The sequence below is a fragment of the Protopterus annectens genome, chromosome 4.part1 (genome assembly GCF_019279795.1).
Source record: "Protopterus annectens isolate FY-2018-M chromosome 4.part1, PAN1.0, whole genome shotgun sequence".
Lineage (NCBI taxonomy): Eukaryota > Metazoa > Chordata > Ceratodontiformes > Protopteridae > Protopterus > Protopterus annectens.
In genome coordinates, this window is record NC_056734.1 from 112,566,327 (window position 1) to 112,593,157 (window position 26,831).

Here is a 26,831-nt window from a genome sequence, read left to right on the forward strand (position 1 = left end):
TGGGCATTTGAAAAGGTGGCAACCCTATATGTGCCTGGCATCAGCTATGTGGAGCTAAATAAGGAACTGTATTTTTAAATGTTTTGATTAATACTGTTTTATTACTTCCTTTAGAGGGTGAATGACTCAAGGAAAGTATCCAGTTAAGTTGTTTTGCAAATGGAGGATGAAATAATTAAATGCAGGACTCCAGAGTGAAGCTTCTTAACATTGCCACAATAAACTATTAGACTATATGTCATGTTCAGTTCGCTACAGTACCAATGCATATTCTCATATCCTTGCATTTTAAGTTCCTTCATACCCTCTTTTCTGTTAAAAAGAAATCCGATACAATATACTGCATCAAGGGAAAAGGTTAATTACTTGACATATTTATACAGCTATTTTGGATGAATATTTTGTTCTATCTTGTGTATTTCTTTGATTTTAACAAGCCTATGCTGCTTACTGCTGTTCTTCCACTGCCATGTATCTTGTATTGTACATCTTAAAGAATACATGCAATTCTATCACTGTGTACGTAACGAGTATCATTTTGCAGCACTTCTATGTGCATGACTCCGATCCTAGCATAAGGACTACAAATGATTTTAGTTAACTACTTTAGTAATAATCCATGTCTGGGAATGGGTAATGCCTAGTTTACTCATGGCTGGTGCAGTCAATCCTTTGTGTCTAAACAAAAAAGTCAGTTATGGTAAACAATCAATAAGGGAATCCACCTCCAACAGCAGACAGGGATCAGTCCTGGGACCGCTACTGTTTGGAATCTACTTCTCAGAATTACAAGCAAAAACTAAAGATCTGTGGCTGACAAAGTTTACTGATGACTGCAAAATGGTAGCAGACATCCCACAAGAAGGTCTTACACAAACAAATGATTGGTGCCAAAGTCACGGTCTTAAACTCAATACAAAAAATGTATTATCATCCTTTTCAGTAAGAGCAATGTTCCTGCTAACTGCCATATCAATAGCAACACCTTAAGTATGCATTCAGTGGTGAGAGATCTTGTCACACAGGTTGACAGCAACCTTACCTTTGACCACCATGTCTCCACAGTGGTAAGAAGGGAATTCTATATTGCTCATCTCATAAGTAAGAGCAATGCCTCCAGAAAAAAAGAAGTTATAACCTCCGCTGTAGTCTTCTCATATCAGGCCAGTAATTGAGTACAACGCTCCTTTTGGTATGTACCTTTCCAAGCACTTGCAGCAATCGGATAGACCACAAAGGTTCCTCACAAGGAAAATTCAAGGTCTTCAGAATCTGTCCTGTGTGGGTCATCTGAAATCACTGTCACTTTATTCCATTTCATACAGACTACTCAGAGGCAATCTCTATCTAGCATACAAGGCAATCTCTGACCCTGATTACTGGAAGTGCTGCATATCTGCAAGTCAAATGGTACACAGGTTACTCACTTTAAAGACCTTAAACTGGTATGTGACATTAATAGAACCTGCTGGAGGGACAGATTTGTCTCCCAGAGGTTACCACACCATTGGAACAGACTCCCACTTCATGTCAAACAGAGTAGCTTATTGGCCCTCTTCAAACACAATCTGGATAATTGGATGGGTAACTGTAAATTCACCCCGGGGGTTCCACCTGTGTCCCTCTTGGACAGGGGTAATATGTGTTGATCGTAGAAATAAGGGTAGAACTTGGCTAGGCTTGCAAAGGCCCTAGGGCCATTAGCCTAGGAACTTGCTATGATCCTATGAAATTTCATCTAGAAACATTATTAAACTACTATGGAGATTCCTTAGGCATATCTGTACAACAGCTCTACAACAATTATTTGTGGTGATGAAGATGCATTACTAGGAAGTTGAAAAGAAGCAACATAAGGTACTAAAACACATCAAAATACTTATTAACATCTCAAGCATTTAATTTTTATGAATCCATCCACAACCCCTTTTTCCCATTTTTGCACAGGGGGTCCAGGTGTCACTTCACCAATGACAATTATCAAGAGCCAAGGTTTGAATGTATTTTGATATTTTTGATTTCGCATCATGTTCTGAGTTGCACTTTATCTGTCAAAGGATATGAAGCCTGCAACCACCATAAAAAAAGAAAATCTTATATAAATTTAGGAAAGAATTCAACACTCTGAACTGCTGTAATTTAAGTGACTCACCTATTTTTGTGTCCAGGTAACCTTCAAACTCAGTTTGGCCTGAAATCACCACAGGAATCTCTTGTCCATTCAGTAGATTGACAGCAGTGACAGAGGTCAGGCAATCTACAAAAACAGACATGACATATCAGCACATGCTTTTCTGTTAATAGCAGAACTTGTAAACTTTTAGTTATGTACTCACCATAACTTCAGATGTTTGGGATCCATCTCGCCTACATTCTGACTGATGGGTTTCTCTTATTGGCTGAGCTTACTGTATCCCAGGATGCACCACTACCAGTTTTGTCCGCAACATGCACACACACGCGCACTGATTATATAACATCGTCAGATGAAACAAGATAAAACAGTAGAACTCAAAACCGTTCAATCTCTTCTGATCTCCAAGGCAGGGGAAGGAGGGTGGGTATTAGGTGAGATGGATCCCAAACATCTGACATTCTGACTGATGGGACTAGCACCTGAATCCTGGGTGGCTCACTGGAAAACGAACCAAATGATGCTCGCCCTTTAGATGCCACATCCAATTTATAGTGGGAAATGAAAGTGTGCGGCCCCATTTGGAGATAGTAGCTTTTGTGATGGTTTTACCCAATTTATTGTCTGAGAAGGACACAAACAACTGGTCTGATTCTGAATTTGCTGAGTCCTGTCTAAATAGAGCGCAATTGCCTGTGAACATTACTGAGGTACAATTTTGGGTTTGTGGGTTTGTGGGCGAATATAAAAATAACTAAATGTGTGTTCTGTCTGAAAATTGTGATTAAAGACTAAGTGGAGGAGCCAAGCTGTCAAAACAGTGTGAAGGACTGGTGTTGTGTGGGTCGACTGATGAATTGTTGATGAATTATTTAAAGGGTCAAGGGCTGCTTCCCCTGATGTGGGTCAAGGAGAAAGAACCTTTTTGCACTTGCTTTTCTGAGCTGCTACTGTTTCGTTCAGGGACCACACTGAGGAGAGAGAATTGCCCTATCTGTCTGTCTAATATATTTGGTTTTCCCGGGATGTGGGGGGCTACCAAGAAGCGGCTGGTAACACAGCCCCCCACACCCTCATGGCCTTACCAGACCACCGACATGTTGTCTGTGTGATGGCATATAATGCCTGAGAGAAAACTTGTGTGAGCCTGTAGGGACAAGTACCAGACCCTCCTGAACTAACCTGCCCAGACAATGCCCCCTGTCTGGGAGCATCTGTGTCAGGGTGACCACTGGAGGGGGAATAACAAAGGACTTCCCTGATTTATTGGATGTCGTCCACCACCAGCGAAGTCCCGTTTTGCACCGTTCTGGTATCATAAATGGGTGATTGAGGAAGAGATCCTGAAAGGACCATTGGTCTAACCAATAGCCACTGAAAAATCCTCGAACTTTTGCAGAGGAACTGACATCGAACCTAAAACTTGCAGACATCCTGGCTGGGGCCTTGGATCTTGAAAGCAGGGCTTGAACTTGGCCTTGTAAAGTTTGGATCCCTTTGGTAGGAAAGAAAAATGCATGTTTTTTCTATCTGCTGAATCCAAGACTCCTCAGGTGACAGTTACTACTGCCCAAATTTTGGGTGACACCCCTGGGGGCTGTGGTGAGACCAAAGGGGCAAACACAAAATTGGAAATGACCCAGGCTGAAGCGCAGATAGCGCACTTACTTATAGTGCGATGTATAATATGTGGCGATAATAAGCGAAGAGTCAGAAATGGAGCACATCCAATCATCAAAATGGGAGAATGGAGATGGGAGGATGCATTTGACTTTTGGGACGAATTTGGATTTTGGTTTGGATTGCTGATCTGTTATTTCTAGCAGCTTTAGCGCTTTCTGCGGCTGCATTTCCTTTGACTGGGTGGTGGGTCCGGGATTTTTTTGGGGGGTGAAGCTGTTGTGTAGCAGATGCCACCACCATGGCATCTACAGCACGCTTTTGAGAACTCCTTCTCGGGTGGGGCAGACAAAAAAAAAGGACTGGACCACGAAGGGACTGGTTCCACGGTATCTGGATGTTCCCCCCCGCCCGACAAACTAAATCCAGGAGCCAGGAGAAGAGGAGGCGGAGGCCAAGGGCTGAGCCCTGGCTGACCATCAGCAGAGATATCCAGCTGCCTGTTTGTTTTGAGGATTCTAAGATGTCTGCAAATGAGACATCATCCGAGGAACTTGGGGACCCCCCCCTCCATCAGATCAGTGTATGGGGCCTCTGAAGACAACTCCGAAGAACCCTCAGAGGGGGGGAACCCAATGGGGGTACCTCAGGCCCAGGGGGCTCCGAGCCTAAGAGGAGGGAACCCAAAGCCAGGCCCAGGCCCCACGCCAAGGTGCTGGTAAAAGCGGGAGAGGATGGCGAAGAGACTTGGCAGCTCTCAACAGCACCTGCTCAGCCAGACAAGCGGGTCGGAGGAGGAATGGCAATGACATGGGCATGGGCGTCGGCTCGAAGCCAACTGGGTGGGCGGAGCAAAACAAATTTTTGAAAGACTGGGGGAACAGTCTTTGGAGCACCCTATCTGTCTATGTCCGATGACATCATCTAGAGGATGAGGATAGATAGCGAACGGAGATGGCCTCTCCAAAGCCCCAAAAGGGGCTGGGGACGGCTCGGGCGACTCACTCGATGACTATAGGAAGGAATAATACCTACCCAGAGAGGGTGCGGTGGGGGGAGGGACTTGACGGGGCCAGCGTGAGTGGCGGACAACCTTTGACCATTCCGAGACCCGAGACCAGTTGAGCCGCCCCTCCGATGACTCCGATGCCCTCCCAGCCGGCAGAGAGCATGAGGGACTCGTGGAGGAGGCAGAGCGCTCTAGCTCGGCCCCAGGGCCCCCGAACTGAAGGTCACTGAGAAACTTTTGGCCCTTGCCTTTGTGCTGAGCAGTTTAGCAGGAGCAGAGAGGATGGAAAAGCTTCAAAGAAGTTGTTTAAAAGAGGGTTTAATAATTTATTATCTTTTTGTTCTTCTCTCTTGGAGGACTCGAGGAGGGTGCAGTGACAGCTGCAGGGACTCCTGCAAATGTTTTGCACCCAAACAATAAATACAGAGAGAGTGGTCATTCAGGATCGACATTTTAAAGTTGCATTTTTGCACTTTTTAAAAGCCCTGAATTAAAGAGTTCCTGAGATTATTCCAAAATTAATTGAAACAAAACACAAAAATCTTTAATAGAAAAACTTCTCTTCTTTTTTGCTTCTTTGTGAAGAAACTATGAAAGGCCTTTCCACACAAAGAGTACTCCTAGTCAACACTCACACACAAGAATTTACCAAGTGAAGTTTCAAAAAACTCTCTCTAAAACACAAGAATAGTAAAAACTTGTTTTGTGAAAAAGAAAAAAATGAATTGACACTAAAAGTGAAATCACTCCTATTCTATTAAATCTCATCAATATTTTTGTCTTTGTAATAGCAACAGCATTGCCTGTTCTTGTTCTGGTGTTTTACTGCCGACAGTTCACCAATATCTGAAAAGATCTACCAAATGTTTCTGTAACTACCTTAAAGTACGATCTGTATCCTCATCCATTTAATTTGACATTCTATCTATATGCTTACAAGTGACAATTATCTTAATTCAAGGATCATGCTGCTGAGTGGCTAGCCCTGCTGTGGTTCTTCCATAACGCTCACAGGCACACAAACACTTGCACCTATGGCCAACTTAAGAGTGTTCAAGTATAAGCAATAATATGTAAACACACTAATAGACATCACTTATGAAAATAGCCCAGCAAATGAGCTATTTGATTGGCTAAATGCAGTCTTTTAGGAGTGGTATTACCAAAGCAAAAAAAAAAAAAAATAAGGAAACCTGTTGCTTTTTCAAGTCCATCTACAAGTTTGACCAGTCAGTAACTTAGAAAAATTACTTTAGTCCCAAAATAAACAAACTTCTTGTTGAAAAATATCCATGCAGAGTTTGCATACATGCACGCTCTCTCTCTCACACACACACACACACACACACACACACACACACACACACACACACACACACACACACACACACACACATATACATAAATAAATATGGAAAGTTTCTGCCTTATCAAAAACTGTATAAATACAACCTTTCCTCAGACTTTGTGAGTTTAGTCAAAAAGTTATAAGAAAATTCCATTGCTTTTGTCATGACAGGTTCTTTTATTTCTAATTAATTTAAAGCAACAAAAGGTACAAAACAAGGATGCCCCCTATCACCCGTTATATTTGCCCAGGCCATAGAACCTTTACCTACTACACAACATAAATGTAATTGGATATAAACTAAATGACAAATCATCTCCTAAAATTCAACTCTTAACTGATTATTTATTATTAACATGTGGTGATACTGATGCTTCATTGGATCATGTAGTTAAAGATTTAGATACTTTAAAAAGTGTCAGGAGTTAAACTCAATCAGAATAAAACTAAAACACTTTTGATTAATAAAAAGTTACTGTCTAAGCTAAATATTTGCAACACCTTTAAATGGAATAACAGCCATGTTAAATATTTAGGAATTACATTTGAAGACACACAGAAAAATCATTATCACTTAACTATCAGCATATCTTAAACACAACATCAAACTTAATTGAAAGCTGGAATAAACTATATGTTACCTTAGAGGACAGGTTAACTTTAATTAAATGATCCTATTACCAAAAATTTTATTTATTAGTCAATCTTTAATTCTAAATCATAAAGAAAATAGCAGTTTACTCAAATGTTGCAGTATCTAAAGAAACCCAGAACATCTTTGCAAAGGCATGCAGCAAGTTGGGAAAAGGGAGGGATAGAGTTTCCTAATACTGACTATTATATAAACTCAGTCATAATTAACACAATATTTTATGGCTTAGTCCATCATAGTATTCTTACTGGAAAACATTACATGAAACTTAGTTATTAGATTCTAATAAAACAACATTTCAGCCTCTCATTAAAATAGATAATAATGTTTTTCTATGGACCTTAAAACATATACACAATGATACACATAATCTTACTTTATTTCATTTCTTAAATCAGTTATTGTTAAATTATAAAAGACTTTTACATTCAAATTGCATAGCAAAAATGTACTAATAACAATATTCCCAACAGCCTTTACTAATGGATGTTTAATCTCCTTTGATGAAAAAAATGATGGATTTTAAATACAATAACTTACTGTATTGGAACCAGTTTAATTCATAAAAAACTTCCATTTAGCTAATTTCTTATTAGCCAAATTGAGTTTAGAGAACTGCAATTGGTTAGATATTCAGACGTGTAAAGAATTTCTTCATAATAAAACTATATTAACTTTAGGTTTATCTAACAATGGTATACCAAAAATCTTAGATTTCATCCACCATTCTTAATGGTTCCTTAGTGAATAGCTCATATATCACAACAATATAAAAACATTATTAGAAGTGATTTTAGACCTATAGATATTTCCTTCTGGAATTACTCAAACAAGATCAATAAAGAATAATTTACTGCTATAAATAAAAATCTTTGTTTAAAATCATCAGGTAAAACAACATCTTCCCTTTACTGGAGACTTTCTACTGGGAATTTTATTATAAATGCTTTTTAACTCCACATAAGGTTGCATTAATTTATAAAAAGGATGATATTAAGTGTTGGAGATGTGATTTAACACCCAAAGCTGATTGGTTTCATATGATCATTAATTACAAGATGGTTAAATGTTTTTAGGTTGATTTTAGGTATTTTTGCAAAGCTTTGTGGAATGATAATTGCATTATAACAGATTATTTCATATTGTTCAGTGTACTAGTTCCCCAATTTATTCCTGCCCATCAAATACCTCTTTTGTGGGCAATCTTAACTATAGCAAGGAAAGTTATAATGATACACTGGAAAGCTAAGGCTACTATTTCTTTTCATTGTGATTTCATTCAGTTAGCTAAATCTGTTTGTAATAAAGAAATATGTACGATAAAAATGAGAACACATAAATCCCATCCTTTAATTGTATGGCAAAAACTACATAGTTTACTAGAAAAATATTGAAATATTGATTGTTTATCATTGCATTTACTGTTATGGACACTGTATATAGTTTACTTTGTTGCAATAGTAAATCATTTGTTTGCTTTTATTTATGCAAAATCAAATAACTTTTATGAGAAGAAAAAAAAGTTGTGAAACCTTTTTAGTTCAGAAGGTTAAAAAGGATTTGTTAACAAATACAATGGCCCTTCTGACATTTTTTGCCATACCTTATGAAAAATTAATTAAAATAAAACTTTACAGCAGACTACCAAAAATGGAAGCTACAGGCGTCTTGGACGAATATTTCTACTGTTTATGGAATGTGTAAATTAGATAACTGCATATCATAATTTCCCTTACTGTTAATGTACAAAAATCTGAGTAAAGAAATGTTGTTCTAGCCATGGTACACAAAAACAAAAGTTACTTTGGTCAAAGAATACTCATCTTTTTTCACAATAGTTCCAGCCAGTCCAGTTATAGTTACTTGTATATCATAACAACCACTTACTATTTGAACCAGCAGGAAAGGCTAAAATATAACTTAAACCTCTAATACTAACACAATGTGCTTTCTCCTTATTTTTTTTTAACCAGATCATCATTATAATGCTGGGTGTGAGTGTACAGGGTTGGGTGTTTGATAACTTTGGATGTCATCTCCCCAGTTTTTTTTTTATCTTATTTATTTAAAAGTATGTAAATACCTAAGCCTATGCATTTTCCATAACATATTTGTTCATAGGTTCATACTAGGCTATCTGCCCTGGGGCAATTATAAGCCTAGCCCGATTCTGTATGGCTTACACCACCCCTTGATTTGAATATACTGTGCCCTTTTTAAGGTTTAGTTTACTGTGCCTCTGTCTAATAGTGACACTGGAGTAATCCCTGGGACAAACTACGATCTCCCATCCACTTATCAAGATTCTTCTTGAAGAGATTCAGTGAGGTGCTCTGCCTCACATGAACTGGAATTCTATTCCAGGAGCCTCTGGGTTATGAACCTGTCCCTCCAGCAAGTTCTATTTATTTCTGTGCTGAGGTTCAAGTCCCTCGAGCGTGTGGCTCTAAGGGATTTAGATTTACTGAGGTGGAGCATGTCCATTAATTCTGGATTTGACATAGCTTTGTATGTCAGGCATAGATCACCTCGAAGTAGGCGGTATGCAACTGAGTAGAGCTGGAGTTTTTAACCGAGCAGCATATGGCATCTGTTTGAGACCCTTGATCCTCTTGGTGAGATACTTTTGGGGTCTTTCTAATTGCTGCAGGTGTCGGGTAAGGTACATCCCAAAAGGGGCATTGTATTCTATGATGGGCCTGATGAGGGATGAATAAAGGGGCACGATTACCTCTCTTGATCTAGATGTGAAACCCTTCGTGATGAGGTGGGCTATGTAGAAGGTCTTTCTAACCACTTTGGCAATGTGGTTTTCAAAGGAGAGATTGCTATCAACTTGGGTCCCCAGGTCCCTAATAACTTTCTCTGTACTGGTAATTTGTGGGCACATTGTTTTTGCCAAAGGGTATGACTATACATTTTTTGGCATTTAGCTTTAAACCATGGCTCTGGCATCAGTTATCTGTCTCTGTGAGACCTTTTTGAAGGATGTTTGTGTCAGCTGGAGAGTTGATTATGGTGCCCAGTTTGCAGTCGTCTGCGAACTTGGTGAGCCATAGTCCTCCCACATTTGCCTGTACCTCGGAAAAGTATATACCGAACAAGAGTGGTCCCAGGACAGAACCCTGTGGGATGCCACTTGTGACCGTTTCGAGTCTGACATGGCTCCAGCAACTCTCACTCTGTGGGTTCTGTCTTTGAGCCAGTTTGCACCCATCTTGTGACATAGGGGTTTATATTTAAGCTGGATAGCTTATCTATGATGCCAGTGGGGTATTGTGTCAAATGCCTTTGCAAGGTCCAGATAGGCTGTGTGGACTACCTTCCCTTCATCTATGGCTTTGGTGACTGTTTCAAAGAAGTCAACCAGGTTCAAAAGGCAGGATCTGCCCTTGACAAAGCCGAACTGGGTAGGATCTAGTGTCTGTAGGTCCCCAATGTCTTTGTTTATGAGCTCCATGATGATCCTCTCCATAGCCTTGCAGACTAAGCTAGTCAGGCTTATGGGGCGATAGTTTCCAGGGTCCGTAGAGGCTCCACCTTTGTGGAGTGGGACCACTGTTGCTGTACGCCATTCTGTGGGCACATATCCTGTAGTGAGGCTGAGATTGTATAGCTGTTTTATTTGAGGGATTAGTTCCTCTTGGAGTTCATGTAGGACACAACCTGGGACGCCATCTGGTCCCATGGAAGCAGTGTTTTTTGCCTTGGAGAGGGCAGCCTTCACCTGAGCATCTGAGATGTTTGGGAGGCAGCCCTCTGCCGGGATAGATACTTGCTCTTTGGGGGAGGGGATGGAGAAGTTTGCACTGAACCGGTCTGCCAGGATATTGGCGATGTCTGTGGGTTCAGTGTATTTTTGTCGTTTAGAATCAACTCAGAACAAGTCTGGGAGTTGCATCCCAGGTTTCTAACATAACTGAAAAAAGCCTTATGATTGTCTTTGGTGTCCTGTGCAATTTTTCTCTCGAAGCTGGACTTGGAGGATTTTATGAGGATCGTAATTTTTGCTAGTACTGATCAGAGCTGCCTTCCCTATTAGGGATTTTGCTCTACCATGTAGTAGCTTCCTCCTTCTGTTGTACAGTTTATTTATGGCAGGGGTCCACCAGACTGGGCCTGCCTTTGGATGATTGGGTCTTGGTTTTGTTTGGGATAGCATGATCCATGCATTCATGGAGATATCCGTAGAATGCATTTATATAGGATTCTGCAGTTTGGGCTGTAGTTTCCACTGGCCCTGGGGCCTTGAAGGATTCCACTTGGTTTTGAGAAGTGAGAAGTTCGCTTTGAGAAGTTTTCACTGTGGTTTTCTGGGCTGGGTGGGGTCGGGATGTGGACATCCAGTGAAATTAATTTATGGTCTGATCTTACCAATGAGGGATATACTTCTGGTGTGGAGCATAGAGTCCCCATGTTGGTAATGATCAGGTCTAGTATGTTGTCCCCTCTTGTGGGAGTGGTGACTAGTTGTTCCATAGCATTTGAGTTTATAATTTCCAGGAATCTTTGGGCTAAGGTGCTGGGGCTTGAGTAGTGCTTCCAGTCAATGTTTGGGTAGTTGAAGTCCCAATATAATGGTGTTCGGAGAAATCTTCATGTTCTCCAATGTTTTCAGGAAAGCCTAATGGGATTCCTGACTTTGAGAGGGTGGTCTGTAGGATGCTATAAACGGAAAAGCAGTCTTGCCCACTGTTAGTTGCACGTGGATGGTCTCCGATACTTGGCAATGCCACTAACCTGGAGGTGTGGATATCCTTGATAAATATGGAAACTCCCTCCTTTTGTGGTTCGTCTGGGTTTTGGGGCAGAAAAGCATGATATGAGGTATAGCTTGGTAGTGCTGGGGTGCTCTCTGGAGCCTTGAACCAGTTTTCTGTCACTGCACAGATATCGATGCTCTCCATACTGAGGAGAGCTTGAGTCGTCGAAAGCATCTTGAGGTTAAGACTTCTGGAGTTTAGCAGCATTACCCTTAGTTTCTTGTTACTTGTGCTGTCTATGGGGGTGGGTTTGACTTTTGAGCCTTGCCTAAAAAAGGCACTATGGGGGTGGCAAGAGCCTTTGCCAATATCCCCAGTGGTGACAGGTGCAAGCCATCCCTAGCGAGCAACGGCGTGTGTCGAAAGCATGTCATCCCAGGCTGACAGACACTGGATCCCCTTTGAATGACACCAAAATTTTAGCCAATTGTTAAAATCGATCATTTTGTCTTTGTACTGTGGCATCATTCTAGGTGAGGGTAAGATGCTGCTCAAGGTCAGGGTCATACCAGCCTGGGCTACATGATCAGAGTGCTCCTTTATGTCTCTTTTCATGTAGTCCAGGGAGGTACGTCTCAGGTCATTCACACCAGCATGTACAATGACTGAGTCATATTTGTATTTGCTTTGGAGTGACCTGAGTGCTTGCGTTATGTGTCGGATCCTAGCACCCGACAGGCAGCTCACTGTGACCTTCTCTTTATTCAGCCTGGTGAGCGGGACATCAGTGTGTCTGACAATAGAGTCACCTATAACAAGAGTGTCAGGTGTGTTATTCAGCCTTAAGGGCTGTGGCTGCTTGGCACACTGACTTTGTGGGTTATGTGTTGTGTGTGTTTTGTTTTGAGGTAGCGTTTGCTTGGATGTCTGCTTTGGAGATCTCTGTTGCTTAGGTAGATTTTTATTTAGAGCCTCCAAGTATGTTTTTGTGTATTTATGTGTTTGGTTCGCTGATGTGGTGGGACTATGTGATACTGGAATTGTGTTGTGTGAGGTTACCTTCTCCTCCTGACTGGTTACACCAGTTTTGAGATGAGAGAGCTCAGCCTCCAGTTTGGCTAAATAGTTGCATCTCTCACATATATTTGAACCTGTCTGGAGGTGGAGAGGGTTGTCCGTGTACATGAGACAGTTGTAACATTGCCTCAAAATTCCCAGATTCACCAGCTGGACTGGAGAGGAAACCATTGACTGACCTTTGGACATGCTAGAGTAATAGGGAAACTGAATTTAGGATGGACCAATAGAGGACAGGGTAATCGTAGAGAGTATAAGAGTAAGTAGTGCTTATGGTTTAATAGTGCTAACTCGTAGGATTACTTAACTGGACCAGAGAAGGGCCTTAGAATGAGAATATGGTGTTTAAATTGAGAGATAGAGCAGTTCTAAGGGAAAAAGTGAAGAGCAGACTTTGTGGAGCCAGGAATAGTTTAAACCCAATTAAGCGGCGCTGCCCGCTGTTGCTAATTATGTACAAAAGCAGCAAACCGCAAAAAGAAGGTTTTAAGAGAGGAAGATAAAGGAGTTTTGGAATTGACCCAGAATGGCCAATAAAACTACAGTTTCAAGTCAGTAACCACTCCCACAGGGGCAGGCAGGCTGCTCAATGTTTTTCACTGCCACTGAATCAACAGAGAGACTTTCCTTTAGCCCAAGCAAAAAATGGCCTCACAGAAACTTACAAACAGTTCAAGAACAGCAAGCCTGTAACTGAACTTTTTTAAATCTCAGAAAAGTGGGAAAAAGCAAGATTTTTTGTTTTTTGTTTTTCAGAGATAGCAGAGGTTAACAAGTATCAACAAGTTATAACAGTGCAGTAAATGACCCCACACAAGAGTGCTAGGCCAAAGACAGATAAAATGCAAGTTTTGAGAAAAAAACGATTTTAAAAATAAGGATTAAAATACACCACAAAGGCAATCTGTTAGTATAATTTACTAATTTATTTCTAGTTTACTCTGTAAGCCATATTTTCTGTAATTCTATTCTGATTACATTTTTTTAAGTTTTATGTCATTCCATGGGGTTGTGTTTATTTTTCCATTATATTAAAGGCTCAAACAATGGCTGTGTTGCTGTGTTGTAAATACTGATGGGAAAGTTAAGACTGTTTTTCACTATATACCCTACTGAATCCTGTGAAATGGCAAATATGCATCTCTGCTCCACTGATAGAAATAGGCGGAACTGTCAAGAAAATCACTTGCATGCAAAAACAGAGTTTTTTCTTTCTTCAGGAAATGCATTTTACTTTTGGGAAATAACTGCAGATAGGAAAAACATTAACATGTAGACGCAAAGTAAAATATTAAATGTGTGCATGTGGCTTGTTTTAAGTAGTACATTTTTGTTTTATTTACAGTGAATATAAATAAAGTTATATGTATTAAAAAAATTGTTATAAGATGAGAGTGATATAGATTTAATATAAATTAAGTTGTGTTAATGTTCATTTATATTGTTAGTTACTACTAAACTAATAATCTTAATTATACTTCTCAACTGTGATGATTCAGGCACAGCATTGTGATAATGCCTTCTGAGTTGTCCTTGTTTCTAAATCTACTGAGTTGCTTCATAATGTTAGATCTGCTTAAGGATATTATTTTGTTGACGGGAAAGTTCGACTAGATTAGAGCCTATTTTCAGCGGAGGCCTGGGGAGAAATGCTCCAGACGCATGTCTTTGGAATGTGGGAGGAACCCAGAGTACCCAGAGGAAACTCACGCAAACAGAAGGAGGACATGCACGCTCCACACAGAAGGCACCAGAGCTGAGAACTGAACCAGAGAACCTCTTGCTGTGAGATGACAACGTTAACCGCTGTACCGCCCAACCACTATTAAACAATATATGACCACTATTAAACAACTGAAACAAGTCCATACAAACTGAAGTTATTTAATTTAGAAAAACAGGAAAGTGATCCTCTTTTTGTCCCTCTACTATGATTTTTTAAGACCAGTGGTACAACTTTTAATGCTAAAAGGTTGATAGACATGTCACAGAAAAAGAACAACTTACTGATTACTACAGTCTGCAGAACTAATTTAGTATTATAATTCTTTCCAATAATTTTAGTCTTCTCTCTAAATCCCTTACAGTTAAGAAAGCAAGAAACTGATACTACCAACACTCAATCTAAAATCTGATCACACAGCAAATATGTGTGGATTTACATCTTTTTTTCAATCTCTCAAAGTTGTTCTTAGAAAATAATTTTAGGTGAACTAGACTCTGTCAAAGCTAATCACGACATATTTGTGATCATCAACACAAGTTCATTATTCTGGCAGGTTACGATAACTGTTTGATGCATTTTTTTAATAATCATTAGAGTGATCCCATTAATAATCTATGTAACTTATCATTGTGCAATTCTGTTACAAAAATATTCCATAATACAGTAATGTTGTCAGACAGTCTGGTAGCTAATTTGAGGTAAAACAAAAATGAAAGTACCTGTGTGTAGAAAAGAGCCCTTTGACCGAAAAGACAAATACATTTATGTATTACTGATATTAATAGCCATGGTGTTATCATTAGTATTATTGTTACATTTGATATTACTGATGTCACTGATTACTGTGTGCATAGTGTCATTGTTACTGTGCATTAATTACATTTGTTAATTCTGACTTCAAGTACTTAGGTATTAATCTTGTCATTTTCCTGCATATCGTGTGACAGAAAAATTGAAAAGCAGAGTGCATGAAGTCATGCCATTTCAAATTTTTGTTTTCCAGCTCTTCAGTAAAAGGCATGCAATTAAGGTATGTGCCTAGCAGAGAGGTCCCTGGACTGTACCCTGTTCTGACATGCAACCTGATAATGAAACACGATGCCTCATCTTCTTCACATTTGCCTATAATCTGCACCAAGTATTGGTTTCAGCACAGGCCAAAAAGTGCCATCACCAAGTATAAACTTTAGAAATGGGCACATAAAAACTGAACACCATCCTGCTTCCATGACTTTAAAGTGCCAAGAGGCCAAAAAGGCATTACAAAGTTGTAAGATGTGAAAATAAATAATGGCTACAGTACCCTCCCCTCCTCTTCCAGGTTGAGTTTTTGTCAAAGAAATAATGAACTGTGGAAAGAAAAACAACTGAGTAAAGGCAGGATTCAATCAACTGCAGAGACAACTCCAAAACCTATCTGCTGTTAGGAGATATACATACTGCAAGGAAACTGAATTGATTCAGTCAGCCAGGCTTTTAGATATTCATGGTTCTTTCTCCAGTCAGATTTGGACTGATGCTAGCTGCCAGATTTCAGGTAGACAGATTCTGGAAGAACTTGGCTGAAGGACTGCTATAGTGTTATAAACCCTGGAAAAGGAACTGAAAACTGTGATAGTATACCTTACTAATCATGGGACTGACCATCCCATAAAAGGTAAAGCCACAGTCACTGAAGGAAAGTAGTATGTGCCAGATAAGGGAATTTAACTAAGTCTCTCAGCTAAAGAATGTGACTCAAGCCTAGAGAGGAAACAGTGTTGATGTGCAAGAAATTAATTTTAGTTTTGTGGATCTACCTAAGAGAAGAAGTGATAGGCAGGGAATAGAGAACACACAGCTATTTCACTGTGCTCACTGAGGACCAAGAAACCCTTAAACAAACAGAAACTGCTAACAAAATACTTAAGGACTTTGAAAGTAATATTTTTTTCCTTTTAAAAAGCTGACCAGTATTATGTTACATATCTTATCATATTACCAGGATCTAATGCAAGTACTAATCTGATTTTTCTGCTGTACAACAATCTTAATTTTTCTTCTATTAATGTCTACTTAAACATTTAATTATTAGTTTAATTTGAATGTCATAATACACTCTATTTTTATACAAAATTGAAAATGGTCCATGCTAGATTTTTTAATTTTAGCTTAAACGTAACCTTGAAAAACAGGTTTGGAAAGAGGAGATAAGTAACTGTTGAGCCAGCTTATCCCTACCCACAGACAAATGCATAGCTTGTGATACAGAGTAGTATATTCCAGCCTATTTATTCTGACATACAGGTCACAGAAGAAAAACCGTCTGTTAATGACTTGTATGTGACTCAGACTTTGGTTTTATGGTAAATAATATGAACCAGCATGTAACAATATGTATGTGTCAGTAAGGAGAACTAAGCATAAGGCATTTTTATTATAACTTAATAGATGCTTATTAAGTTATACTACATACAGGTTTCCCAGGACTTCAGCAATGGTTATAAATGTAACTTAACCCTTGTGTATGTCAAATAGTTATCTTCACAGGTACTACTGGTTCTAGAAGTTTCAGTTTTCATAGTACGTGCACCTTGATCCTATGTGTGGGAGGAAGCTGTTTAAGCAAGCAAAACAGATGAAACTACACTCTGTAATCTGAGTTTGATATGAAATTGACAGATGTATAAACAAGAGGTCTATAATTAGTTCACGTTTTTCACTGAAAAATGTACTTTTATTATGCATGACTGACACAGAAGCTTAAAGGGTTTGTTTACACATTTGTGTTTGTATTACAGATATGTGCATCACCACAAATGCTTCAAGCATCCCTGAACATGAAATAATCTGTATGGAAGCATATGAACTATGATTTTTTTGTTTTGTTTTTTGGTTACAATTTCAACTGTAAACATATTTTTAAAATGTATGCCTCAGGCAACTGCATATCAGTGAACAAACCTACACACAGACTAGTGACCATTTCCAAATTGTAAACCCCACCAAGAGTCCACTGGGTAAAATTCTGTACTTGTGTGCAGTCACCTAATATACACACTGTTAAGGTCACTGATACACCAGCACAGTCATAATAAGAAAACATAAATTATTTGATAGAAAATACAAAAGACCATCACACAAAACATGCATCACAATTATTGACAACTACCTCTTTCCCCTAGCCATATTTCTCCTAAAATGAATGTTTACTGGGTGGGTTTTTCCTATATGCAAACAGGCAATACATCTACTTGTGGCACAAGTGACTTGGGTTCCTAAATAACCCTAAACTCTTGGCAAGCAGGCATGCTAGAAAGAAAAGGCCTTACAAATTATTATTTTGTTTCTGAAAGACAAACAAAGCACTGAATCCACCTTGGTGAAGATTAAGGCACACTGCATTCAATGCAACCATGAGACTTCTATCATGGGACAGCTGACATGTATGTGAAGTGGTGTTAACTGAATAAAACTTGAATATCAGGTCCCATAATTCTAGAAGGTTCTTGAAAATGACCATATTGCTATGATGTAGACTTAGCAATACCAACTCAACATTACTCAGAATCATAATGTAGTGGGTTTTGGGGGATGTAATTCTGTCTTTATAGGTAGAATTTCAACAGGCTTACTCTGTACCCCTATCTCCAGTCACCATGCTAGACAGAAAATGTGATCACACCCCACTATTTAAGTACCAAATGTAACTGTGATAAAATGTCTGCCCTTATAAACATATATATGGGAATTCCATAATGAAGAATCTCACAAACATCTCAGACAGCATCACTACAGAATTTCCATTATTATTCAATGAAACAGAGTACTTATTAAATCAAGACTTTTCTACGAATTTTGAAAAACTCCATGGAAGACAACATGGAATTCTGGGCAGCAAATTTGGCAAGTGGAGTTTCTAAGGCTGATAGTATGCTTTTGAAAGAGTGACAGCACTATAAAGTAGATACACAGTACACTTTAGAATTTAAATAGATTTTCACAAACTCCCAAGTTGTATTTTGAAACTCTGTCACATGTCAATGTCCTCCATGTGTCTTTAGGGTCTGAAGGCAGAGCATGCCTGTTTTATGAGATGCAAAGCCTTCAGAAATATGTCTCAAACAACACATGCTATATAGGAAATAAAGGCAAATATTCACAAAATGCAAAGATGGTGTAACTCAGAAGACATGAGTGGAAAGGGGAACAAGACTGAAGGCCTGCACAGTGTGTCAAATATTCAATATGTGGAATAAAGGCATACTTTCTCAAATATCAGGGAGTATTACAACCAGCTATTCATAGCATATATGGCTTGTGTGGCATGAAGTTACACCACAAAGCCAACGTGGTGAATAACAGCATGCCTTATCAAAAATCATGGGCCAGCACCATGGTAAAGAAAACCCTTACTATGCAGTACGTGACCCAAGTTTGAATATCAGTTTGGGTTCCTGTATACTTAACAGGGGAGGATGGGACTGAATGAACATTGCTGCCTCACCCGTCTGGTGGAGGGAGGCATCTCTTGCTCAATGCAAGTGTGACACCTAGCAACAGCACTGTGTGTTACCCACTGAAGTACAAACCAGCTGAGCCAGCAATGTCATGGTGCTTAGCACTAGTAAACCAAGGGGAATCTTGCATGCAGAGGCACACTTCCCTTTGGGAGACGGCAGTAGTGGGTTCAGAGGGGCATCTGAGGGGGACGAGGTACTCTCAGTGGAGAGAAAGTAGGATGTCTTCCAAGACTAGCAATCTGTCCCATTCTCTACTATCTGACTCTCGCTGGAGAATGGAAGGCATGATTTACATTCTGAGGCAGGAATGTATTGGACATAGAGCTTATACCTAACCTGGGAATGCCAGTTCCTGTGACCTGTAATGAATGGGCCGACTGCATGTCAGTAGTAGGCCATGATGGGTGACATGAGCATGCCATCAAAGGCTTTTTGGCCTTGAAGCTTGAATTCACATCACCCTACCAATAAAGGGAGGCAATAAAGGGTCCAACCAGCGATATGAAATCAGCAAGCACAAGAGAGCAGTAGGACTGTATTGCTGGAATTGAATTTATTCTCAAGTCTTGTTAAGTACTTTCACCTGGTGGACCCTGTTTTCAAAAACTCTCATCAATATGACACTGATATACAGACTGTAATTTATATATCATAGAGAAAGGCAGGTTAAAAAACAATAGAAAAAAAAAATGAGAGCAGAGGTCCCAGTATATAAGCATGCCCAATCCTGGTGTACGCACTGGTGACAAGACTGATACAAAGGAAACCTTCCTACTACAGGGTTAGGCAAGGTACATTGGGAGAGTGCCCTCCTGTGGCAGAAGGAAGTAGTCCACAAAAATTAACAGGTCAAAAAAAAATGGAGATGACAAACTGGACTGTTTAGGATAAGGAAGAAATTATGTACAATTACTATTACGCAAGAAACCCAGAATTTCCAGACAGAAGATATGTAGAAAGATTAAGAGAGAGACAAAGTGAGAGAGAAATTAGAGGAAATAAAAATACTTGGACATGAAAAACCATCAAAAGGTACAAATGAAAATTAGTATTCCTTAACACAACAGATCAATGAGAAACATTACTTAGACAAGGAAACGTTGTGTTACCTGGAAAAAGAAGGGACACAGGAAGTACAAATATATGAAGAACAAAAATCAAGAGATTTTTCAAATGTATAAAAAAGAAACACGGACGTGAAAAAGAAAAAAGATTTGATACTATGTGATATTTATTCAAAGGAGAACGCCAAGCTAATCAATACAAAAAAAAAAAAAGCTTTAAAATATTTGAAAAGAAATGCAGGCAAAAGGACATGGAAAACTTCAAAAAACATTGTAAGATTGCAAAGGGAAAAGTAGAAAAGAAGATCAGAGAAGTAGAAATTAAACAAATAGAAATGTGCTGAATTATTTGTGAAGTGAAAGGTTTAATCTGGAAATTCCAGCACAGGCAGTGTTGCAACACAATGGACCAGTGGGTCCCCACATGAAGAAGCATCAGGAAGAGCGGGATGCATCTGAAGAAAAAAAAAACACAGAGTGATGTTTTGGAGTCTGCTGCAAGAGATTCACTTGAAAGTTCAGTTGAAGTTGCACAACAGTGGCAAACATAACACTGGCAATGTTGCAGCTTGATGGGTCGATGGGTGCACAACTGGAGAAGTACCAGATGAAGCAGGATGCAACTGAAGAGGATACATCTCAGGATAATGTTCTGGAAGCTTCTTTGGAAGAGTCACAGTAAACAGAGAGCCAAGAAAATGCTCTCCGTCCAGAAGAAAATGATGCAAGGGAAGACCTCCTTGATTTAATAGAGATGGATAGACATGTATTAAAGTGTATGAAAGAAACAGATTACAGAGATTAACTTAGACCACAAATGTTAGAAGACTGGTAAGACAGAAGTGCAGTAATCAGAGCTATTAAGAGAAACTTATGAGATGTAATAGAAATAAACAGGATATACTACTGTGCAGCTAAACTAATAAAGGATAAAGTGCTACCACAAAAATGTACAGTAACAAAGGAAAGGAATGAAACAAGCAGAATGCCACAATGAAAGCATCACACAGAGAAAACTATAAAACAACTGAGACAAGAAATATCACCGTTAGAAAAATACAGAAAAGGGAACAATTCTTAGAACGACAGATGTGGTAAAAGCAGCACACAATATTACAACAGACCAGGATATGTTACAAACTATTGCAAATAATAAACTAAAAATATCAACAAAAGCAGCAAAACTTGGAAGGTACGCAATAAACATAAAGGAAAAGTACAAAATAAGCAATTCATCATTGATGACCAAAAAGGTTTTATAGAGAACTAGAAAACAAAGCAAAATGAATAGAAACCCCTCCAAAAAAGAATAAACAGACATATGTTGAAGAAGTATCTATGAAAACCCTGTTGAACATAACAAAGATGCTAATTGGATAGAAGAATTAAAGAAAACAGTAAGGAGCCCCAGTGTTCAGGATATGAAATGGGATGAGAGCATGGCCATAGAAATAGAAACTATATTAAATAAAGCTCCTAACAGGAAAGCTCCAGGATCAAATGTAGTACATAACTTCTGGTTAAGGGTATTGACATTTTTACACAATGATTTAGTCTTAAGTAAGAATTACTTGTATACACATCCTGAGCAAACAACAACATGGTTATCCTGAGCAAACAACAACATGGTTAACAACAGGAGAAATAATACTCCTCCTTAAGAGTGAACCTGCAAGCCATGCTAAGAACTATAGACCAATAACCTGCTTTCCAACAACATATAATTAAATACTAGAATTGATGGATACAGAGTTTATAGTTATGTAAAAAAAAAGAAGTTATGTACTTACCATAATGTTCCATCCGTATTGTCCATTTCCATTCTTCCCCAATTGATAGGTTCAGATCTGATCCTCAGATCCGACTCGACTGTTACTAAAGCTTGTGGGAACCAAAAAGCTGTCGAGCCTCTCCCTTACCCATAATGCACCAACCATAAGTTACCTCAGATCTTGTTTGATGATTTTACTAGTAGTAGTATGCATCAATATGTGTAAATAAAGGATACATAAAGGTGTATAAGTATCCTAACGAGAAAAAAACTATGTTTGGAGTGCAATCAAAAGGATTGTGATGTCCTTACAATAGGTCAACCATCTAGAGGTTTGTAGACATAATGGATGGCGGTTGGAGGGTGGAAAGTTGAGGAAGAATGAAAATGGACAACAAAGATCGAATGTTATGGTAAGTACATAACTTCTTTATCTGATGCTGTCAATTTTCATTCTATCCTCAACTGATGGGACATAATCCCCAGTTACCTATAATCTCGGGTGGACTCTAAGGAAGGATATTCCTGAGCACAGTTGAACCATATGATGCTCTACCATCAGAGACTAGAGACTGTACCAGTTGAGGTAAAAAGGGGCTGCAATGGCCCCCAACTATGCTCATATCTATACGATGGGATGGGAAAAGGAATTTATTTTTAATTCAGTTTTTGTAAAACATACAGTTATTTTTCATTTTATAGATTATTTGTTTTTGATATGGAATGGAGCAGAAAATGAACTTTCAGATTTTATACTGTATTTGAATTCTGTATCTGATTTTTTTTTAATTTACTTTTATTTTTAACAAGGAATGCATTAATTACCTGGATCTCACTTTATATAAGAACATCAACAAAACAAATGCAAAGTTTTACAAGAAATCAGTGCAAAGAAACAGCTACTTGCACTATAATAGTACGCATAGTGCCAAGCTTAAAAATAATATAGTTAATAGCCAGTGAGAAAGAAATAATAGACTTACTGATGAGGAGCATTATTTTATAAATGAGTGTGAAAGACTGAAGATTAAGTTTTATGTTAGAGGGTATCCAGCTAGAACGGTAGATGAAGCTATGGAAAATATTTTTATCAAATGAAGGTTATTGCATCTGATGGTAGTACTAGCACTCTGGAACAAAGGGGTGCTAATGTAGCTAAAGATTTTACATTAGCATATATGTTAGAGAATTCTGTAGATGAGGAAAGTAGGGGAATTATTATTAATAATTGGAAATTAAGGAATTTTCAGAAGACTAGTAGGATAGTAGGAGAAGCCGCTATTTTTGTAACACAAAGGGTTCAAGAATGCTTTTATAGGAGTAGAGATTATGACAAAGTACATACTACCAATAAAGGAATGTACAGATGTAATAATTGCAATTATTGTTAATATATTTTAGAAGGGCAAAGGATAGTAGTGACAGCTAGAAATTATGAAATTAATTTATTAAGCACATTTAACTGCAGATCTAATATGTAGTCTACATACATTTATGTGGACTTTGTTCCGCATTTTATATAGGAAAAATTACTCATGGATTTTACTTTAGAATTTATGAGCATCTAAGAGCAGCAGAAAGACAAGAGCTTACTAATGCCTTGGCCAAGCATGCATTTTTATGGCATCGTAACAAAAAAGTGTTTTATAATTTTTCAGTCATTAATCAAGATAAAAATTACCTTTCTAGGTGGGATGCTGAAGAGAACTTAAATTGGAAAGGGTATTGTTGGCAGGTTAAGTTAAATGCATGTGTGTATCCAGGAATTAATGACAGTTTTAAAGTAGTTTTAAATAAGGAAGGGTTAAAACATTGATATAATTGGTCATGTGATTTTATTAAGTATTTATTTGGTGTTGGTTTATTCTAGCAACCAGGTCTGATGAAGTTCATTTTGAATATAAGCACTTACCAGTTGTGATACATAATACAGTTATTCTGTTTATTTTTGGAGCCATTTATTAGCAGTTTTAATTGTATATTACCTCAGATCTTTTCTGATGATTTTACTAGAAGAAGTATGTATCAATATGTGTAAATAAAGGTGTATATGTGTCCTAAAGAAAAAACTGTCAGGAGCTCAATCAAAAGAACTGTGATGTCCTTATAATAGGTCAATCATCTAGAGGTTTGTAGACATAATGGATGGGGGTTGAAGGATGGGAATTTGAGGAAGAATGAAAATGGACAAAACAGATGAAGCGTTATGGTAAGTACACAACTTCTTTATCTGATGTTGTCAATTTTCAATCTATTCTCAACTGATGGGACAGAATCCCCAGCTACCTATAATTCAGAGTTGAACCATACGATGCTCTACCCTCAGAGACTACAGACTGTATCAGCTGTGGTAAGATAATACCCAATTTGTTAAAGATAAATGAAATACAATCAGTTGGCCATCTAGCTAAAGTCACTTTGCAACTGGTTTACGCAATTTCAGTTTTGCAAATGAAACAAACAATTGGTCTGTTTTTCTGATTTCTTTGCTCTACATAGGTAAAAACATAATTGTCTGTGAACATACAATAAATTCAACATGCATTCACCCTTGTTTGCAAAACTTAGGAAAGAATACTGGCAAATTAATGGACTGATTGATATTAGATTCTGACACCACATTAGGAAGGAAGGAAACATTTGTTCATAGCATCATTCATAGCATCATTCTATCCTTGTGAAAGATCAATTATGGAGGATTTGAAGACAAGGCTTGAATCTCTGATACTCGTCTAGGAGAGGTAATGACTACCAGAATTAAAAAAAAAAGAAAAGTTTTCCAAGTAAGATACTCAAGGTCAAATTTAGCTGTTGGTCGAAAGGGTAACTGTATAAGTTCCCGCAGTTCCAGATTGAGAGCCTATGGGTGAGCAGAGTCTCTAAACAGAGGTTTGAAAAGGAGAGTGTCTCATAAGAAAGCTCTGCACAATTTGTGAGGCTACTGAAGAAACTTTAAATCCAATATGAAAATTAGATATGTATAGGGGCTTAAAAAAGGGTCTACATAATTTTGTTGTGCCTAGTAAACAAATCTTTTCCATTTACTGAAGATAATAATATATATGACGAGGAGAGAGCATCAGTTGTCTGGACATTAACGGAATTGGAGAAACCAAACGATCAGCTTGAGGTTTGTGATGTCAGAGCTTTCTGTAAAAAGTTCAGAATTAATGGGATTGGTGGGTAGGCATGAAGTAAACTGGGGGGGGGAAAATGCAAAAAAACATCCTCCCTGAGTTCCCTCTGGGGGAGGGAGGGGAGGGCAAAGCAGCAGCTAGCTGTTAGCAAGCAGCAGAAAAAAATTACTAGGCTGGCCTCATTGATGAAAAATAATTTCTGTCACAGAGACCACTCATGAGGTAAAAGAATGGACCTGCTCAGTTTGTCTGCTATCACGTTTGACTCCGAGTCCTTCTCAAAACAAAGGGCATGATCTTGTCCCTTCTCATTTATTGATGTACCAAACTACTGACATATTGTCCGGTTAATTTGCAATCATCCCCAAAGGGAGAGCTTTCTGGAAGACCTGCAATGCAAAAAGCACTGCTCTCATCTCTTGGACACTAATATGCAAGTTGGCCTCTTCGGGGGACCAAGTGCCTTGGACTTGAGCTGAGGGCAAATGAATGGACAGCCTTGTAGAATGTGATCCGACTGAATCCATCAACTGAGATCTCTTGTTATGTCTAAGAAATTCGTATCAGAATCGACATGGGTTAGTAAAGTAGTAGCCATTGTGTTGCTATCATGCACTGGAGAAACTTCACATAACTTCTGCTAAAAGGTACTAAGATTATCACTGCTGTCATTAATCCTAGGAGTTGAAGGACCAACCAGGCTGAAATCCTGGTACTGCAGATTACATTTCTGACTTGTAATTTCTATGTATTCCAAATTTTTAATCAGTTGTGGATGACTTGTCATAATTTATGGTTATCTCCAGATGAGTGTAAGTCTGGAAAACCTGATTCCTTACACGTATCAACAGATGCCTGGTTATGGTGGTAAGGAGCCCATCGTTTAGATACAGAAACATCCGGAATCCCTGCAGTCCCAAGATAGCTGCTACTACTGCCATACATTTGGTAAACACCCTGGAGGCTGTGGTGAGGCCAAAGGGCAGAGCTCTGAACTGGTAGTGACTGACTCCTAGGCGGAAGCCTCCAGAAGTGAGCAATTAGGCCTCCTTTCAGGACAGCTGGAAGGGTCTGTCAGAGAAAGAATCTCTGGACTCCTGGTGTTGGGAGCCTCCTTTGCCATGGGATTGGCGCCGACTGTTAAGAGTCCCCCCTGCCACTAGGGGAACTTTTTATGTGTCCGCCCCAGAAAGGAACCTGGGACTTCCTGAACCACTTCTTCTACATGCCTCATTGATTCCTTAAAAAGGATCTTTGAGGGGTCAAAATACGTACAACGACTGCAGAGATTGAAAGGGAGCATTGATGAACGATGACTTGAAGGGCTCTGTGAAATCACATAAGCACATCCAGGCATGCCTGCTAATGGAAATGCCTGAACCTGCGGCCCTTGAGGCACCTTCGGCTGCATGTGAAATTAGCCTCATGAATAAATTTGAAATAGATTGTAAGGTAGCCAAATGAGAAGCCACAGATGACTGGACCTCTCCAGAAATGGACCCTGAAAGGGAATTTGAAAGTTCCTTTAGCAAATCTCTTTGCAACCTAGTAAAATGTGTCAAATAATTCAGGGACCTAAGGGCAAACTTGCTGAAGCATAGATATGCTTCCCAAACCTGTCCATCACCTTAGACTCCCTGTAAGGGGGATGAACAGTGGAACTCTGTTCAACAAGTACTTTTATGGTGGCTGGCATCCCAAATGTGGCATCCAAGGGCACCACTTTAGCCATTGAAGGTGGTGCTAGAAATTTGTCTGGTCTCTTGGGTATAAGTTCAACTGTGTTGGGTTCTTTCCATGCCCACTGAACAACCAAATCAATTAGGTCCTCAGTGGGTGGAGTAACCCAGAGGTAGATGGGCCAGCTCCGATATCTTCAGAAATATTGACTCCTTGGGGTGAAGGCATGCTGGGGGTCCAACCACCGCTCTGTTTCGGGATCTTGAAAATGTCTCCAAATGAGATGTCTTCTGGAGATGATCATGGACACCTCTTCACTTTCACTGAAGTCTTTATTTTTGGTGACTGACTCTTGTGGAGAGTCCAAGTGCCTCCTCTTACATCTCCTCTTTCTAGGGACCTCCTTGG

At 39.0% G+C, this 26,831-nt stretch overlaps 1 protein-coding gene across 1 annotated transcript in view; it reads right to left on the minus strand.

The window, feature by feature from the left end:
- Positions 1-26,831, minus strand: part of LARS2 (leucyl-tRNA synthetase 2, mitochondrial) — a 1,850,943-nt gene that overhangs the window by 922,066 nt on the left and 902,046 nt on the right. Inside the window, exon 9 of the mRNA XM_044070015.1 lies at positions 2,153-2,257. Coding sequence (XP_043925950.1) covers positions 2,153-2,257 — 105 coding nt within the window. The remainder of the gene's footprint in view (positions 1-2,152; positions 2,258-26,831) is intronic.